At 40.7% G+C, this 19,089-nt stretch overlaps 1 protein-coding gene across 2 annotated transcripts in view; it reads left to right on the plus strand.

The window, feature by feature from the left end:
- The window catches only part of LOC138741053 (sialic acid-binding Ig-like lectin 13), a 59,070-nt gene that overhangs the window by 5,304 nt on the left and 34,677 nt on the right, over nucleotides 1-19,089 (plus strand). For both annotated transcript variants that reach the window (XR_011343300.1, XM_069894532.1), the window contains exons 3-6: nucleotides 5,326-5,628; nucleotides 8,451-8,768; nucleotides 9,201-9,293; nucleotides 19,038-19,065. Coding sequence is in view for 1 of the 2 variants with exons in the window: in XM_069894532.1 (XP_069750633.1) it covers nucleotides 5,326-5,628; nucleotides 8,451-8,768; nucleotides 9,201-9,293; nucleotides 19,038-19,065 (742 nt within the window). In the remaining variant the exon portion in view is untranslated. The remainder of the gene's footprint in view (nucleotides 1-5,325; nucleotides 5,629-8,450; nucleotides 8,769-9,200; nucleotides 9,294-19,037; nucleotides 19,066-19,089) is intronic.

Below are 19,089 nucleotides of genomic sequence, written 5' to 3' on the forward strand. Positions count from 1 at the left end.
CATGAAATTTCCATTTGCTTCCTTAAGGCAAAGAGTCATTTTTAGTATTGCCCGGCACCCCTAATAATAAGAGAAAGAGAATCAAAAAAGTGTCCCTTCAGAGACACTGAAACTACTAAATTTACTTTAAGTTGGAAGAATAAGTAATACATCAATCTTTGATTATCCTTCTCAAATACAAAAGAAAATATTTACAAATCATTTTGACCTAAAGGGCACTCGGTACATTGCATACCTCCACCACGAGAAACACAACATTCAAAATCTTTTACTTCACACACCTTAAAGTCTATATACCTTCCAGTGTCCATTTTTTTTTACACAAGAATGATGCAGTATGAAAATGGCCTCATCAAGTTTGTTCTGATTTTCCTGTAGCTATTTTTACAAATTTAATGCTATTCCTTTTTTTAAAAGGAATTGCACCATAGTGAGACAACATCAACTATAGCAATAATAAAGTTGATTACATGCTTCTTTAAGAACAACTGTGAGAAGTTACAATACATTGAAAGAGAACCCTGAGCAAAATTATATAATTTCAGCGTGGCTTTACACACGTAAATTCAAGAATGCTTTTTTTGTTAGTCTGCCTTTTGAAGTTCTCATGTTTTATGAAACTGACAACTATGATAAACAAAATAATTAACATAATGACAAAAAATAGCTTGGAGTAATTGTTCAGTTGATTTCTCTTAAGAATTTACATATTTTTATTTCTCATCTATGAATATTGAATCTATTAGAAACCAGCTATTCTGCTATTAGAAACCAGCTAGAAACCTGACCTGAGCTCCTGACACCCAACTCCAAAGACTGAATCCACCCCTCAGTAGTCGGCCTACAGGTGCACACCAGAGCTCCTGACGCCGACTCCAAACTTCCCCTTGGCAGTCAGCCTACAGGTACATACCAAACTCCTGATGCCCGACTCCGAAGGCCGAACCCTCCCCTAGCCAGTTGGCCTACAAGTGCACAATGGAGCTTCCAATGCCAACTCTGTCTATCTGAACTGTGGGGCACAATTTGCTCTCCAAGGTGGGTAGAGTTTTAAGTAAGTTCAATTCTTGTCCTGAAGGCCAATGGGAAAGAACATAAATACCTTATCTTTGTTATGTTGATTTATTCTATGTAAGACTGGGTGATGAAATATCCAACCAATGCTTTCGTCTTCCATGAATTGCAATAGTTAGCAATGCCAAAATGCAATTTGCCAAGCAATTATCTAAGAATACTAAATGGTACTGTAACATATTAATGAAAATACGGTTAGCAAAGCAGTTAGCCCAACGCTGTTACAGTGCCGGTGATCAGGATCTGGATTCGAATCCCACGCTGTCTGTGAGTAGCAAAAATTCCCATGTCTGCATGGATTTTTTCCACTGTTTGAAATATATTCGGGGTACAGCTCGTGGGCTGAAAGGGCCTCTTTCTATGCAGTATGTCTAAATAAATAAATAAAGAAAGAGATAGATAAATAAATAAATAGAAAAGATCTGTAAATGGCTGAATTTCCAGTGAGGTCATGAAAAAATCAAAATTTGTCAGAACATGAAGAGCAGGATTGCAGAGGGAAGGCTTCGATGATCTAGGATTTTTATTGGAAAGTTATAGTTGCACCAATATAAATGAATGCAAACCAATGGCAGAATGTAGCCCTGCCTTTTGCTCAAGGTTTTGGAAATGACTGTGCATATGCATATTATTGGGGTCATTGAAGCAGAACCCACAGGTTTCACAAAAGGTGGACAGGAAACAAAATCGCCCATCTCTGAGAAACCATAGAGCCACATAACTTAGTGCAGATATATTAGCTGCAGTTGATTGCACCTGTAATAGTTAAGTGCCTTATACGGTCAACTTATGTAGTTAGTCATAGTTTCCAATCAATTCTAATGAATTATATATTATTATATTGTGTCATAGCAGACAATTCTGATCATAACAATAGAGAGAGAGAGAGAGAGAGAGAGAGAGAGAGAGAGAGAGAGAGAGAGAGAGAGTATGTGATAGCATTAGGGACAAGGCAAAGAAATATTGTAAGGGCTGGAAATAGTTGGCATGAGGCTTTAGATGGGCTTGTTTGTAGCCAGGATGGAGTACCTGGCTGAGTATTAAAAATCTGTGCTGATCAACTTACCAATGTATTCACAGATATATTCAACATCTCACTCCAGAAGGCCATGATATCAACCTGTTTCAAACAGGTGTCAATCATACCAGTAACCTGCCTTAAGACTATTGGGTAGTAGCACTTACATCAAATGCAATGAAGTGTTTTGAAAGGCTCATGTGAAGCATAACAGTTCCTGTCGAAGCGGTGACATGGCTACGTTCCCATTCACCTGTCGTAGCAACAGGTCTACGGTGGGTGCCATCTCATTGGCTCTACTCAAACCCCTGGAACATTTGGAGAGTAAAGATGCATTTATCAAGATGCTCTGCATTGACTATATTTCAGCATTTAACGCCATTATTCCCCTCTAAACTGATCAGTAAACTCCAAGACCTGGGATTCAATGCCCCATTGTGTAATTGGACCATGGATTTCCACACAATTAGTGAGGATTGGTAAGAACATCTCCACAATCCCCATCAATACCGGAGCACCACAGGACTACATTCTTATCCCCCAGCTCTACTCACTTTACACCTATGATTGTGTGGCTCGGTTAAGCAATAATACCATCTACAAATTTGCCAACAGGTAGTGATTTGTATAAAGGAAGGGAATGAGTCAGCATAAAGGAGGGAGATTGAAAACTTGACTGAATGGTGCACCAACAACAATCTTCCACTCAATGTCACCAAAACTAAGGAGCTGATGGTTAACCACTGGAAGGGAAAGCCAAAGGTATTCAATCCAGTCATAATTGGGGGTTCCGAGGTGGAGAGGGTGAGCAAATTTAAGTTCCTTGGAGTTACTATCTTTGAGGTTCTTTCCTCCCATCATGAAAAAAGCATGTCAGTGCCTCTACTTCCTCAGGTTTGGTATGACACCAGAATCCCTGGCAAATATCTACAGATGTGTGGTGGAAAATGTGCTGACCGGTCTGGTATGTGGACACCAATACCCCTGAGTGTAAATCCCTCCAAAGGTAGTGGACACAACCCAGGATATCACAGCCAAAACCCTCCCAAATTTTGAGAACATCATCAGGGAACGCTGCCATCAGAGAGTGGCAGCAATCATCACTGATCCATACCACCCAACACACACTCTGTTCTTGCTGCTGCCATAATGAAAAAGGTACAGCTGCCACAAGTCTCACACAACCAGCCTCAGGTACAGCTGCTATCCCTCCTCTCTCAGACACCTCAATGACAAACTCAATTAGGGACTCATATAAGGACGTGCACTTTATTGATTTTCTTTATTCTCTCAGTTTGTTTACATTTGTTATCTGTTTACAGTTCTTTATTCTTTTATTTACAGTTTAAAAAAAATTCTTATAAACTGTGCACATTTTTTTTGCACATCCAAAAAGAGGCAATTTTGCCTGGCCTGCAGAAAAAAGAATCTCAGGGTTGTATGTGATATTATGTACTCTGACAATAAATCTCAAATCAGAAATCTGACATTAAATCTGGGAAGTAAACTTAAAGTTCAATTTTGGTCAGCATGCACAGTGGGGACATCCTATTTGGTTTTAAAATCCATCTCTGCATTTTATCAGTGCCCTCCAGGCCTGCTCTAACTCCCTCTGCTCATTCCGTGCAGTGACAGGATGTGGCTCTGCCGACTTTGGCTGCCACGTTTCCAAAAGTAGAGCAGCGGGAATGCATCCCCAAGCACCCCACCCCCAAGTTGCAAAGTGTTTCTGACCTGTTGCAATGACATGCCGTTTGCTCCCTTGTGTTTTATTCATATCTCAAAACTCCGTGTGAAGAAACAATTGGAAAAGACTAGTTGCTTTTAAGGCTAGCTGAATGAAAACTCAGAGTAATCGATGAACATTAGTGCAAAGAAATGGTTACATATTGGGCAGGGTTGCTGCCTGGTGATTGAGGACAGATTGGGCAGAGGTGGTGCCTGGGCATTGGGTGCAGGGTAGTTAGTAACTACTTGGGAATTGGATGCAAGTTGGGCAAAGGGCACTGCTTGGCATGCTGGGTGCTAGTTATGGGCAAGTACTGCTTGGGGTCAGGAGAACCGGACAGTCAGGTATGAGCATAAGTCAAGCAGGTACTGCCTGGTTATATGGAATGGGCTTGGAGTCTGTGTACAGATGGTAGTGTCTGTCTGATATACTGTGCTTACTGTTAAGATAAATTGTTATTTTTTTTAATTACTAGTTTTTAATGGCTTGAAGCTGGTAATTTTGTGTGTACATTTTCAAAAGTTATCCAAATAGTGGGGGGGGTGGGTGTGCGCTTTGCCTCTTTGACCCCCACTGTACACTTCACTCAAGCACTCAGCATTTTTCTCTTTTTTGTTGACCTCATTCATGTTCCAATGGAATTATATGATTGCATTAAGATTTAGAATGATTTTGGCTGCATTATTTTTTTCACTGAGTTGACTTGCATTGAGATTTTCCTGCAGTAAATGCAGACCACATTGGATGTGCCTGATCCTACATTCTTCATGATATTCCACTATATAATCCAAAAGAAGAGGAAACTTGGAGTGATAGTATAATTCAACAGCATATTTTTTGTTCCTTCATGCTCCTAAATTAAAGGATAGAGTACCTTAATAATTGATATGAATCTTATTCATTATACAGGTACACGATCCTTTACCCGGACATCGAAAATCCGGAAAGCTCCAAATTCCGGCAAATGGGGACCAGTGGTTGGGGGAAAGGGAGACTGCTGGGCGGCCGAGGGACCACGGTTGGGGGAGACTGCCGGGTGGCTTAGGGACCGGCAGTCAGGGAGACGTCCGGGCAGCCGAAGGACTGCGGTCAGGGGAGAAGTCTGGGCGGCCAAGGGACCGGTGGTCTAGGGAGGCGGCTGAGGGACCAGCTTTGGGGAGGCAGACGAGGGACCAGCGTTTGGGGGAGTCAGCCAAGGGACCAGGTGTTGGGGGAGGCGGGCCGGGCGACTGGAAGTGGGTGGGGGTGGATACTGCAGCACAATTCGGGTGGGCTTTCCGAAATCCAGAAAAATCCGAAATTCGGAACACACTGTCTCCCAAGGGTTCCGGATAAAGGATCGTGTCCCTGTATTAATATATTCTGTATGAAAGTAGAGCAAAGTTAATTTATTCTAATAACTCTAGTCCCTAACATAAAAATACATGATATCAGTGAAGCATATTGATGGAGTAAGATATGTAGTCCTTATAGTTTAATAAATGTTGCTTTATCCTCCCTTCAGATCCTCCTGAAATTTCTATTCTGGGTGGTGCTTTGATTGCCGATCGTAAATCCATCCTAACTTGTTCAAGCAAGGGATTGTATGCCAAGAATATAACCTTTATATGGTCATGCCCAGAAACAAACAACTTTTCAAATGTCACTACGGCAACCTTGAAAACATGCAGTGATCGTACACCTGTCGCAACTAGTCAGCTGGAGATTGTCCCCACAATGCACGACCATGGGGCTGTTTGCAGTTGTCAGATTAATCATGCCTCTTTCACACAACCAGCTGTGACAATGATCAATCTAAACATTATGTGTAGGTATAATGTTTGATTTTTATTGTGATATCATACTTTGTAGTGCTAATCTGTATACTTTTATTGTGTTCACATTATTCTTGGTTCTGAGTGAGATGTGTATCACTTTCTATGCCACTGTAACTGAACTTAATGTGTCTGCTATCGTTAATCATGGACCAATTCAATCAGTTTCATTACATTTTTTCTATTTTATACTTCTCATGGTCTCATCTAATCTCTCTCTCTCTCCCATCTCTTAATCTCTCTCCCCATTTCTCTTTGCACATCTTTCTCTCTCATTCCCTCTCTGACTCCTCTCTTCTCTCTGTCCCCATCTCTCTCCCTCTCTCTTTTTGCTACTCAGTCCTTTTTTTTTAAATTTTATTTATTCGTTCAAAAAAGAAATAATATATGACATATGCAGCAATTAAACATAAACATGAACGTTTTTTTTATATATAGATAAAAAAGAAAAGGAACCCCCCCCTTCAGCCAACTCTCCTATGGAGAGCCATAAAAAAGAAAAAAGAAAGAATATTAAAGAAAAAGTGAAATATACATATTAAAATCTAATCAATATAAATTGAAATGTAAATATTCCGAGTATAACAGCCACTTATTAATAAAAAATTATAATTATCACGTGAAACATACGTAATTTTTCCATTATTAAACAATATTTCATCTCATTATGCCATCTATTAATATCAATCATATTTGTATCTTTCCATATACTAGCAATACATTTTTTCGCTACAGTTAAAGCTAAATATACAAAAGCAAGCTGGAACTTATCTAACCCCAAACCTTTCAAAGGTTGCAAACTACCCAATAAAAATACTGTTGGATCTAAAACTATTTTAATCTTATACAGGTATTCTAAAAACGATTGAATTTTCTTCCAAAAAGATTGTATACGTGACCAAACAGCATGAAAAAAAGTTCCAACCGTATCACCACATCTAAAACACAAATCTGATTCATGAAAACCATATTTTTAAAATTTTTTCAGGTGTCAAATATAATTGATGTAAAAAAATTGTAATTAATCATTGCAAAATGTGCATTTATCAATCTAGTTACACTATCATAACAGATATCTAACCAATCATCTTCAGTAAAAATAAAACCAATATCCACTTCCCATTTAATTTTAGATCTATCCCAACCTTTTTTATCCATACCATCCTGTAATATTTGATACATAGATGAAATATAACCCTTCTCTGGTACCTTCATAAGAATAGTCTCAAATTTAGTCATTTTAGGTAAAATCATATCTCTACCAAACATATATTTTACCAAAGATCAAATTTGATAATAAAGAAATAAAGAGTTCTTATCAATACCAAAACCTTCCCTCATCTGATTAAAATATAAAAACTTACCCTCTTTTAAACAATCTCCCAAATTTTTCACACCTTTAAATCTCCAATGCAATAAACTTTGATTATGTATTGAAAAATAAATAAGTTGATTATTATACAACGGAGTCAAAGCCAATAATTTACCCCTAGAGCCTGTCATTTTATTTTTCTTTATCCATAACTTCATTAAATGTTTTAGTATAGGCACATTATATTGTTGTAACAAATTTATATTCCATTTAAACAAAAATTGATGTATTTCAAATTCAGAAATACTTGCCATCTCAATTTTAGCCCAACTAGGAGGCCGTACCAAATCCATCAATGAACTAATAAATTTAAGTTGGGCTGCTTCATAATAATTTTGAAAATGTGGTAAACGTAGTCCCCCTAACTCATATTTCCAAGTTAATTTATTCAAAGCTACTCTCGAAAATGTATATTTTGAAAATTTTATTTATCATTGTATCAATACAAAAAAATTAATTAAATAACATTAATTATTTAATCATACACAATGATACAATAAAAAGGACTTTTAAATTTTTCTCCCCAACCCCCCTCCATTCCAAAAGAAAGAAAATAAAGAAGGTAAAAGAAAGAGCATCTATTGCTACATATTGTTAGCATTTGCATTTTTAATGATTATTATTATAGTCTCTAATTGAGAGGGGAGGGTAAGGTGGAAGAGGTGGATGGAAATTTATTCATAAAATCAATATATGGTTTCCAAATATTATAAAAATTTTAAACTCAATTCTTTAGTCGATATTATTTTTTCTAAAGGGATACAATTTTACATTTCACTATGCCATCTACTTAATGATACTACATTTTCAGATTTCCACGTATTTCTTTGCATTTGCTATCACTTATACTTAAACATTTCTCTTGACATTTATCCAATTTCAACTTTGCATCCCTTTCATTCCCAAGTAAAAATATTTTATCTTTATCTTCATAATTTGTCCTAGTAAAACACTCAAATTGTTCCAAAACCTTTCCACTTTTTTACAGGACCATATCACGTTTAAAAAAAATCCCTATTTCTTTTGTACATCGAAAACACTTATTGGAAAATTAGAATTAAGTCCATTTAATTTTTGTGGAGTATAATATAATTGATGGAGAAAATTAAATTGGACCATTTGGTATCTGGCATTAACTGTATTCCTAACACTTTCTTGACACAGTTTTGACCACATTTCCTCTTGAATTTGCATGTTCAAATATTTCTCCCATTGCACTTTTGATCTTTTTTCCTCATAGTTACAAATTTATTTGTAATAAATTTCTTGACCAGACCTTAGCTACAAACCCTGTTCTTTCAAATTTTGCTTCATTATTAACCTGACCTATAACTCTGAGGTCCCTTGGGAATACTTACTACTGAGAAGTGCATAATATGATTGTAATTTGCTTCTCTGTTAATTATCTAAAATTGCTTTAATTTTCAATATTTTTATTGTTAGATGGACCACGAGACCCTTTCTTAATGTATAGGTTGAATACCAGAGATAATTATCATCCTATCAATGTTGGCAACATCGCTGTTGCTGCAAATTCGTTCCTTGAACTTGCATGTTGTGTGAAGAGTAACCCAACCCCCACAATGAATTGGATAAAAGCCCATGAGGATCATAATGTAATGATTTCAACTGAAGTTGGATCAAACAGTTCAAAAGTATGGATACAATTCCAGTCTGAAGATGAAGGAACCTATTGGTGCATGGCTAACAACACCCATGGCTGGGGAAACATAAGTATTTCCATAAAAATAAAACAGGCAGGTAAATATAAATGTAATTTTGCATGTATGTAGATTGCAATATTTATTTGGGGATTGTTACTCTAAGGCAATGAGAGCAGAAATTAATTAGTTTAGCATCTTATTTCTTGGTTTCAGTGGTTGAAGGATTACCGTATTTGTTTATACATTAAAATGCACATATAGTAAAGATCATTTGGTGCCATAAATGTCAAGTGTTTTGCTGTTACACAGAGATTGCAGGGTGAAGGAAGTCTATAGAGTTCTGCTATTTTACTTAGTAACACCTGTGTGTATCCTTTGGAATTGAAGGAAATACCAACTCTGCTGTCAAATAAAATAAAGTGATTTTAAAAATTAAAAAAAAATCCTCAGAATTATCTCCAAATATTTCATTAAGGAAATATTTTGATATTTTAAATTTTGATTTCATTATTTATTGTCTCTTTCACAGATTATTATTTTCTTTATGCTCTGGTCCCCTCAATTGCTGTCATCATCGCGGTAATAATATGTTTTTGCTTGATCTGCAAGAGGCAATGGAAAGGTAAAACTTAAAATAAATCATTGGTCGTAGGTGTTAACCTTTACCACTGAATCAATAACAAGGTGATAAATTATGTGGTTTTCAATGTACAGTGTGATCATATAATTATCTTCAACATAGAGCATATTGGTTTAGTTTAGTGTTACAGAACTTTAACAGCCCCTTCCAGCCCACAAGCCAGTGACACTCAAAATATTTAGTTTTTGAAGGGTTGAAGGAAGCCAGAGCATCTGGCGAAAACCTACACAAGTCGCAAGGAAATCATACAAATTCCTTACAGACGGTTCCAGATTCGAGCTGGTGTTGCTGGCACTTTAATAGTATTGAGCTAACTGCTATACAAACTGCGCTGCCCTGATTTTGATCCATTTTCATTGCCAAACCTCTGTTTGAGAAATCAATTATTTATTTTAAGTTAGAGGACCATAGAATATCTGGTTTAACATTCAACGTTTTATTGCTTGTGCTGTACATGTCATTGGAACCTCTGATACAAAATTTCTTCCATCGTATCGCATTCAAAGAGTAAATGTACAATCGAGCAGTATTTGAAGCTCTTGTGCTCTACATGCAAGCTTGTTCTTGTCAAGGAACAATGGAAATAAAATGTGCACAGTAGAAAAGCAGCCTTCATGTATTCAATCAGATTTGTGCTCATTTCTATTGAACTGTAACAAGAACCTATAGAAAATAAAAAAAGAACTTTGCAAAGATTGGAAACATGCTTTGTTCTTGCATGTCTAATGCCTGCCATGGTTTGCAGACACAGTTCTTTTTACCAATGTGGTTAACTGCAGCTCTTGTAAGTGAGAGCATTGTGTGTGGAACACAATGGGATGCACCTTGAGCAGAGGCTTTAATGACTGCTAAAAATAATTTGGAGAGCATCATCGATCAATTATCAAACCGTCAACTTTAAATTTTAATCAATTTTATTTTGTCTACAAATAAACATCATTAAAATTTCACCAAACTTGCAAATGTGAAAATTAGAAAACTGGTGTTAAATTTGTGATTAGAGAAATCCATTACATGCTATTTTTAAATAAATTAGGTTCAGTGAATTTTTTTCATTCCTAAAAAAATATACGTGCCTCTCTGTATATGAATGTGGCTCCCTAGCCTTGATCAGTAATGTGTAAGAAATCCTTTTGTGATTTAAAAAAATGGTTTAAAACTAATCTAACAATAATAATTAAGACTTTTTAACTGTGTAACAATGAGGATACCACTTTTCCTAATCTTTGCAAAGATCTCTTTCAATTAGTTCTTGTTAGTCCTTTACAAGAGCTGACAAATAGGATTGAATATATGAAAGGTACCCATCCTGTGCACTGTTTGAAAACAAGATCAATATACGAATGCACAGCCATGATTTTTCAAATTGTTAACTAATGCAAATGGTCAATTTATAATCGTAGCAATTGCAGCCAATAATTATGAAGATATGAATAATTTCCCACTTGTCAATGTTGAATTGAATAAATCCACCATGTCAATAAATAAAAGTTTCTGGTGGATTGCCAAGAGTCAGTCCATCCCTCCTCTTTCAAAACCTTGACATAAATAAAGACCCTTTTGGACAGTGGATGATTTTTGTAGAAATGTGGAATGTAAATGTTTACAAATTGTTTGAGCATGACAACTTTCGCAGATAAAAGTCAGTTACTTCTCTCCACGATTTATTGTGTGAATCCAACCAGGATCTATTCTTGGAAAATAATTAGAAATAGTCCCAGACAGCTTTTACCCTCTATTTCAATTGAATTATGACTTGGTAAAGCCATATTTATTTAGATCCATTAGCTCAGTAAAGAGGAAAATTTGATTTGAGAGCTTTGCAGTAGATTCAGTTAAATACCATGCCATCTTAATGAGCCAAACTATTCAAGAGAATAACTGCAAAATAAAACTTTTTGTAAAGATCAAAAGAAACATAGAGACATGTCATGAAGAAAACATTAAAAAATATTCATCTGAACTGTATTATGAACAAATTATCATTGAAATTCTTTCAAACTGTAAATTCTTGCCTGCATCATTCCAAGGCATGCTGCCTCTTAACTGAAGGAACAGGTTTCATAGATCTACCATTCCACCTGTACCTACCTATAACCTCTTTTCTGTTAGCTTGTGCTAACCCTTGTGACATTTTTACTCAGGTGTCTGTTTGATTTTTTGAAACTCTTGATGAAGGGTTCAAGTCCTGAAATGTCATCGGCCTGTTCCTTCCTATGGATGTTGTTTGACCTGCTGAGTTTCTCCAGCACTTTTATATACTGTCAGGAGATCTTAATGATCTTTAATCAAAATGCTCCATATTTACCACTTACAAGCATGAACTCTGCGTATTAATTTGTATTAATATGTTTCCCCCATAATGAGATTGATCGATTCTTGTTTAGCCAGGGGATCAAATGTTATGTGAAAAAGGCAAGGTCTAAGTGGGAAAATGGATCAGCTCATGGTTAAATGTCAGAGCAGACTCAATGGGCTGAATAGCCTATTTCTGCTCCTTTTCCTCTTGGCCTTATGGTCTTTTTTCTTGTTATTGAAATAATGAAATTTCTGAGGAGGTGTCAGAAATGCAGTCTTTAAATTCTGAGGCTGGACCTCCGTGCCCACAGATTTTCATGTAAATTGAGAAGTCCCACTTTACACACAAAGGACATTGTTTATAAAAATTGCTAAAGTTACCTTCCACTATGCTATTATGATAAAGCAAGCTTGACTATATATAGCTAGTTAATACTATCATGTGGCAAGAATGAAAAGAAATTGTTAGAGAAATTGTACTAAACCTTTTTTGCCATTTCTGTAAATACCCTTAGTAATCTTAAAACAACATTTATTGCTCATGACCAATAATATGCAAACTACATCCTTGGAGAAAATGACATGAAAATTTAACAGAATGGCAGCGGACTCCTAGGTTAAACTTATGCAAAGAGGTTAAACAAACTAGTATTAATTCATTCAAATTGCAAACGTTTATGGGTTGACTTTGGTTTTGAAGATATTGAGGGGAATTCAAAATAGAGTTTACAAAGAACATTGCAATCGATCAGTGAGTTGAACAGGAAGTATGTGGTCTTAAATTTTGACACAATGTCATTTGATTTATTAATTGCAATTTGATTTTGTTTTAGAAGTCCCCATATTTGAAGTTTTTCAACATTGTTTATAAAACTGTTTCAACATAAATTAGCTTTTTGAGAATCCCCGTAATACTTTGAATCTCTCATTATGATGGAATTACCTTCATGTGCATCATGTAGGGTTAAGCATCTAAAATAGCACAAGTTACCTCCATTTAAATTTAGCACCATGGCACATTGAGGCAGATGTTGGACAAAAGTGGATCTTATGAAATATCTCAAAAAAGTAGAGAGAAATAAGTCTAGCAGAAGTGCTTTCAAAATTCAGGTGACTAAAGTCGAGATTGTCATTGATGGAATAATTAAAATATTCTGCCCTATTCAGATTTCATGTATGTCAGTGTAAATACATGACATCACATACAACCCTGAGATTCCTTTTTCCCGTGGGCATGGCAGAATTACTTCTCATTGGTAGTGCAGAAAATAAACTGTTCACAGCATGAACATGTAAACAAATAAAAGAACTGTAAACACATAACGAATGTAAAGAAAATGTGCAATACAGAGAGAACAAAAGAAAATCAATAAAGTGCAGAAGTAAGAGTCCTTAATTGAGTCTTTGATTGAGTTTGTTGTTGAGGAGTATGATGGAGGAGGGGGAGCAGCTGTTCCTGAACCTGGTGTTGCGAGTCTTGTGGCACCTATACCTCTTTCCCGATGGCGCCAACAAGAACAGAGCGTGTGTTGGGTGGTGTAGGTCTTTGATGATTGCTGTTGTCCTCTGACAGCAGTGTTTCCTGTGGATATACTCAAAAGTAGGGAGGATTTTGCCTTTAATGTTCAGGGTTGTGTCCACTACCTTTTGGGGGGGCTTTATGCTCAGGGGTATTGATGTTCCCGTACCTGTCCTTGATGCAGGCGGTCAGCACACTTTCCACCACATATCTGTAGAAATTTGCCAGGGTTTTTGGTGTCGTACCAAACCTCCACAAACTCCTGAGGAAGTAAAGGCGCTGATGTGCTTTCTTCATGATGCCATTGGTGTGTTGGGTCCAGTAAAAATCTTCTGAGATAGTGACTCCCAAGAACCTAAATGGGCTCACCCTGTCCCCCTCTGATCCCCCAATGATCACTGGATTTTATACTTTTGGCTTTCCTTTCCTGAAGTTAACAATCAGCTCCTTAGTTTTGGTGACATTGAATGCAATGTTGTTGTTGGTGCATTTTTCAGTCAAGTTTTCAATCTCCCTCCTGTATGCTAACTCATTCCCTTCCTTTATACAACTCACTACCGTGGTGTGATCGGCAAATTTGTAGATGTACCGAGCCACGCAGAGTAGGTGTAAAGTGAGTACAGAGCAGTGGGCTAAGAACAAAGCCCTGAGGTGCTCAGGTACTGATGGAGATGGTGGAGGAGCTGTTCTCACCAATCTTCACTGATTGTGGTGTGGAGGTGAGGAAATCCATGATCCAATTACGCAGTGGGGTGTTAACTCCCGGGTCTTGGAGTTTGATGATCAGTTTTGAGGGGATGAAGGTGTTAAATGTCAAACTGTAGTCGATAAAGTGCATCCTGATGTATGCATCTTTGCTGCTCAGGTGTTCCAGGGCTTTGTGTAGAGCCAGTGAGAAGACATCTGCTGTAAACTTGTGTGATAGTACAGATCTATCACCAATGTACATAGTGTATATAGTTACTGTATCTAGACTGTGCTTACAGCGATTGGCTGAGAGCTAAGCCACACCTATTGTTTGGGCCTTAAAGGGTTGTGTCCCTAGCCAGGTCGGATCATTCCGGACTGGTCGGCCACCTGTGAAGAGCTCCGGTCTTTTGCTAATAAAAGCCTTGGTTTGGATCAACAAGTCTTTGGTTCTTTCGACGAGCTCTACAATTTTATTAGCAAAAAGAATTTTTTTTGAAAGGGATGGAGCGTTTAACTCGGCCAGAAAAACTTGATATCGACCCACAGTCAGCTACAGCCTTCAAAGCCTTTAAGTTCTGGCTGCTGAACTTTGAAAACTTCCTGAGATTCATTCAGGTAGAGGAGGATAACCAGCGTCTAACAGCATTGCTGTCTATGGTGTCCTTGAGAGTCTACGAGAACATCCAGGATGAGACCACTTACACCGCAGCCATAAAGGTACAGAAGGAACTGTATGATCAACCGGTGAACAGAGTTCATGCCCGGCTCATGCTTGCGTCGAGGAAGCAACAGCCCGGCGAGTCCAGCAGGGCATATTTACAAGTATTAAAGGCATTGGGCAAGGACTGTAACTGTGTGGACAAAACTGCTGCCGAGATCACTAGCGACCTCGTCCGGGATGCCTATGTGGCCGGGCTCCGGTCGAACGAAGTGAGGCTGCGTTTGCTCGAGCAAGGGGTAGAAAAACTAGAGGACGTGGCCCGGATTGCAATCACAATGGAGGATGCAGCCTTAAAGTCCACCGAGCTCTCTAGGGACTGGACCCCTCGTTCTGATGTGAGTAGAGTGCCCTTCTACCCTACCCCTGACGGCCTTTCGGCTGCTGCTACCCTGCCCCGTGCGAACCCGAAATGTTATTTCTGCGGGAGGGACAAGCACAGCAGATCCCAGTGCCCAGCAAGAAAAGCCAGGTGCCAGAAGTGCCTTAAAAAGGGCCACTTTGCTGCAGTCTGTAGGTCTAAAATGGCCGCCAGCAAACACAGTGCCTCGTGTGAAGCTCAACCGCCACTATCCCATTCAAACTCTTCTTCCCCAGAGCTCTCGTCCAATGAGAGCGAGGGCTCCCCTGCACGGCAACGCCTGACGTCACGGAGACGCCGAACCCGGAAGGGGCAACCCACCGTCGCAACCATGGTGATGGCCTGCCTCTCGCCCCCGTGCGGAACACTTGACACTACCGCCGCTGCTGCCGCTGCTGCCGCCGCCACAGCCACCCCCGGGGCCGACGCTGCCGCCGCTGCTGCCGCCGCCACGGACACCCCCGGGTCCGACGCTGCCGCCGCTGCTGCCGCCGCCACAGCCACCCCCGGGGCCGACGCTACCGCCGCTGCTGCCGCCGCCGCCACGGACACCCCCGGGGCCGACGCTACAGCCGCTGCTGCCGCCGCCACGGACACCTCCGGGGCCGACGCTACAGCCGCTGCTGCCACGCATCACGGATGTGGTGAACCAGATCGCCCAGTACCGCATTTTCTCCACTATTGACCTACGTTCGGCCTACCACCAGCTCCCGATCCGCTGCGAAGACCGACCATTCACGGCCTTTGAAGCGAATGGGCGGCTATATCAATTTCTCAGGGTACCATTCGGGGTCACAAATGGTGTCGCGGTCTTCCAGCGGGAAATGGACAGGATGGTGGACCAGAACGGGCTAACCGCTACCTTCCCGTATCTGGACAATATCACCATCTGCCGCCACGACATGCAGGACCATGAACCAACCTAGACAAATTTCTTCAACTGCCCGTCAGCTAAACCTGACTTACAATTTGGACAAGTGTGTTTTCCGGACCACACGACTCGCTATTCTAGGTTGTGTGGTGGAAAACGGGATAGTCATGCCAGATCCTGACCGCATGCGTCCCTTAATGGACTTACCCCCCCCACATACCCAGAAAGCTCTCAAACGCTGCCTGGGCCTTTTCTCGTATTATGCCCAATGGGTTCCAAACTACGCCGACAAGGCACGTCCTCTTATCAAGACCACCTCTTTTCCCCTCTCGACCGAAGCCACAGCGGCTTTCGATCGAATCAAATCTGACATCGCTGCTGCGACGCTGCACGCGATCGATGAGTCTGTCCCGTTTCAAGTCGAGAGCGATGCATCCGACTTCGCCCTGGCAGCCACCTTGAACCAGGCCGGTCGGCCTGTAGCCTTCTTCTCCAGAACCCTCCAGGGTCCGGAGAGTAGACACTCCTCGATCGAGAAGGAGGCCCAGGCCATAGTTGAAGCGGTACGTCGTTGGAGACATTACCTTGCTGGGAGGCGCTTTACACTGTTGACTGATCAACGCGCGGTCTCCTTCATGTTCAGCAACACCCAGCGTGGTAAGATAAAAAACGACAAAATTGCCAGATGGAGAATCGAACTCTCCACCTTTAACTATGACATCCTGTACCGGCCTGGTAAGCTCAACGACCCGCCTGACGCGCTCTCCAGGGGGACGTGCGCCAGCATACAGATGGACAGACTACGGAAACTCCATGAGGCGCTCTGTCATCCAGGGGTCACTAGGTTTGCTCACTTTGTCAAGGCGCGCAACTTACCCTACACAGTTGAGGAGATCCGCTCCATGACCCGAGCCTGTTCGGTGTGCGCCGAATGCAAGCCCCACTTCTTCCGTCCGGATAACTCCCACATCATCAAAGCCACCCGCCCCTTCGAGCGTCTTAGCGTAGACTTTAAGGGACCCCTACCGTCGACCAACTGTAATACCTACATCCTTACGGCCATCGACGAATACTCCCGCTTCCCATTCGCTGTGGCCTGCCCAGACACCACTGCCACCTCAGTGATACAGGCCCTTCACAGTATTTTCACCATCTTCGGGTACCCCAATTCCATCCACAGTGATAGGGGGTCCTCATTCATGAGTGCAGAGCTGCAACAGTACCTTCTGGAGTGTGGTATTGCTTCAAGCAGGACCACGAGCTATAACCCACGCGGTAATGGCCAGGTCGAGAGGGAGAATGCCACCATATGGAGAGCGGTTACACTGGCTCTCCGGTCTAAAGGTCTCCCCACCTCTCACTGGCAGGAGGTTCTCACTAGTGCCTTACACTCCATCCGCTCCCTCCTATGTACTGCAACAAATGCCACCCCCCACGAAAGGATGTTCCTTTTCCCGAGGAAATCCGAATCGGGAACCACTGTACCGGCATGGCTCACCGTCCCTGGCCCTGTCCTTTTGCGACGCCACGTCCGGCACTCAAAGAACGACCCCTTGGTCGACCGAGTGACTCTACTCCACGCGAACCCACATTACGCATACGTGGAGTTCCCAGACGGGCGGGAGGACACTGTTTCGGTGCGGGACCTAGTTCAGGACGCGGTAGACCCAGCAAACCCCCCAACTCCTTATGCTCCAGGCCCCGTGCCGCAACAGAAGGACCAACAGCACCCCAATGACTCGGGCCACCCTGCCGACAAAACGACTGGGGAATTGAGCGACGGAGCAGTCGCACCCGATGAGCCCGCTGGCGACACCACTCCAGCGACCCCAATCCCGGCACCACGGCGGTCACGCCGGATGGTCAGACCCCCTGACCGCTACAGTCCTTGACCTACCCCTTCCTTTTCATTCTCTCCCTCGTTTTTGTTTTTTTTTCCAGGGTCAATTCTCCAAGAAGGGGTGAATGTGATAGTACAGATCTATCACCAATGTACATAGTGTATATAGTTACTGTATCTAGACTGTGCTTACAGCGATTGGCTGAGAGCTAAGCCACACCTATTGTTTGGGCCTTAAAGGGTTGTGTCCCTAGCCAGGTCGGATCATTCCGGACTGGTCGGCCACCTGTGAAGAGCTCCGGTCTTTTGCTAATAAAAGCCTTGGTTTGGATCAACAAGTCTTTGGTTCTTTCGACGAGCTCTACAACTTGTTACTATGATGGGTACCACTCAGTCAGGAGCTGATCTGCTCCATCACCAGCCTTTCAAAACACTTCATCACAGTTGATGTAAGTGCTACTGTTCGATGGTCATTAAAGCAGATTTCTACACTCTTCTTGGGCACTGGTATGATTGATGCCTATTTGAAACAGGTGTTCAAAGGCCAGAACTGAAGAGATGTTCAAAGCAAACTTACTTTCAGCACTGTTTAATATTGAAAGAAGCAACATTTTTTAAACATCTATTATCGGTTTCATTAAAGATAATCACAGCTTTTAAACCTTTGGGTATGATTGAAGCAGTCTGCATCCAAAGTATTTGATGACCATATTCTAATTGGAATACTGAGTCAGAATGTAAAGTGAATTGATAGGTTGGCTTTTAGCAGAAGTGGAATCTTTCAACAAACAGTTAAGTGCCTTAAGGCAGAGCTAAAATGTGAGTAATAAAGTCTGATTAGTGAAGCAGAAGAAGAGTTACCCAATCTCAAACTGGTTTAGAAATAGGAGATACCTGTGAATGTCGTTACAATTGCAGCACAGAAGGCATGGCAGCCGTTTTATAATGCAGCAGGGTCCCACAAAGAGAAATATGATATAAAAACATACAATGCTGGGAAAAGTCTACAGGTTCAGGCAGCATCTTTGAGGAGTGAAAAGGAGTTAACAGCTCAGAAAGAAGCAATGTGGTAATGGCCATATATATTGTATTTGTTTGTGGTGAATGAAGAACAAATATCGTCGTGACCAAAGCAAAGTCATGGTAAATCCATTTTGGGGCCAAAAAAAAGTTGAAATGTAAAACTTTGTCTGAAGGATAGCATATCATAAAATTATGCATTTTCTTGATATTGCACTGAAGTGTCAGCCGAGCCTTTGGGCGTGAAGTTTCTGGGCATCCGTCTGACTCAGTGTGCCCAATCAATCCATGGTGATGGTTTCATTCGAGAAAGCAAAGGACAACCAGTGATAATTGTCTAATAATTACAATTTATAATGAAGGATTGAAATTTGAGATTGTTGGATTTTAAGTTATGTTTTTTTTCCAGATCCAGTTAATGTAACCACTGAGATGAGGTAAGAACTCTATTTTACTTTGGC

This window comes from Narcine bancroftii, chromosome 8 (assembly GCF_036971445.1).
Source record: "Narcine bancroftii isolate sNarBan1 chromosome 8, sNarBan1.hap1, whole genome shotgun sequence".
NCBI classification, from domain to species: domain Eukaryota; kingdom Metazoa; phylum Chordata; class Chondrichthyes; order Torpediniformes; family Narcinidae; genus Narcine; species Narcine bancroftii.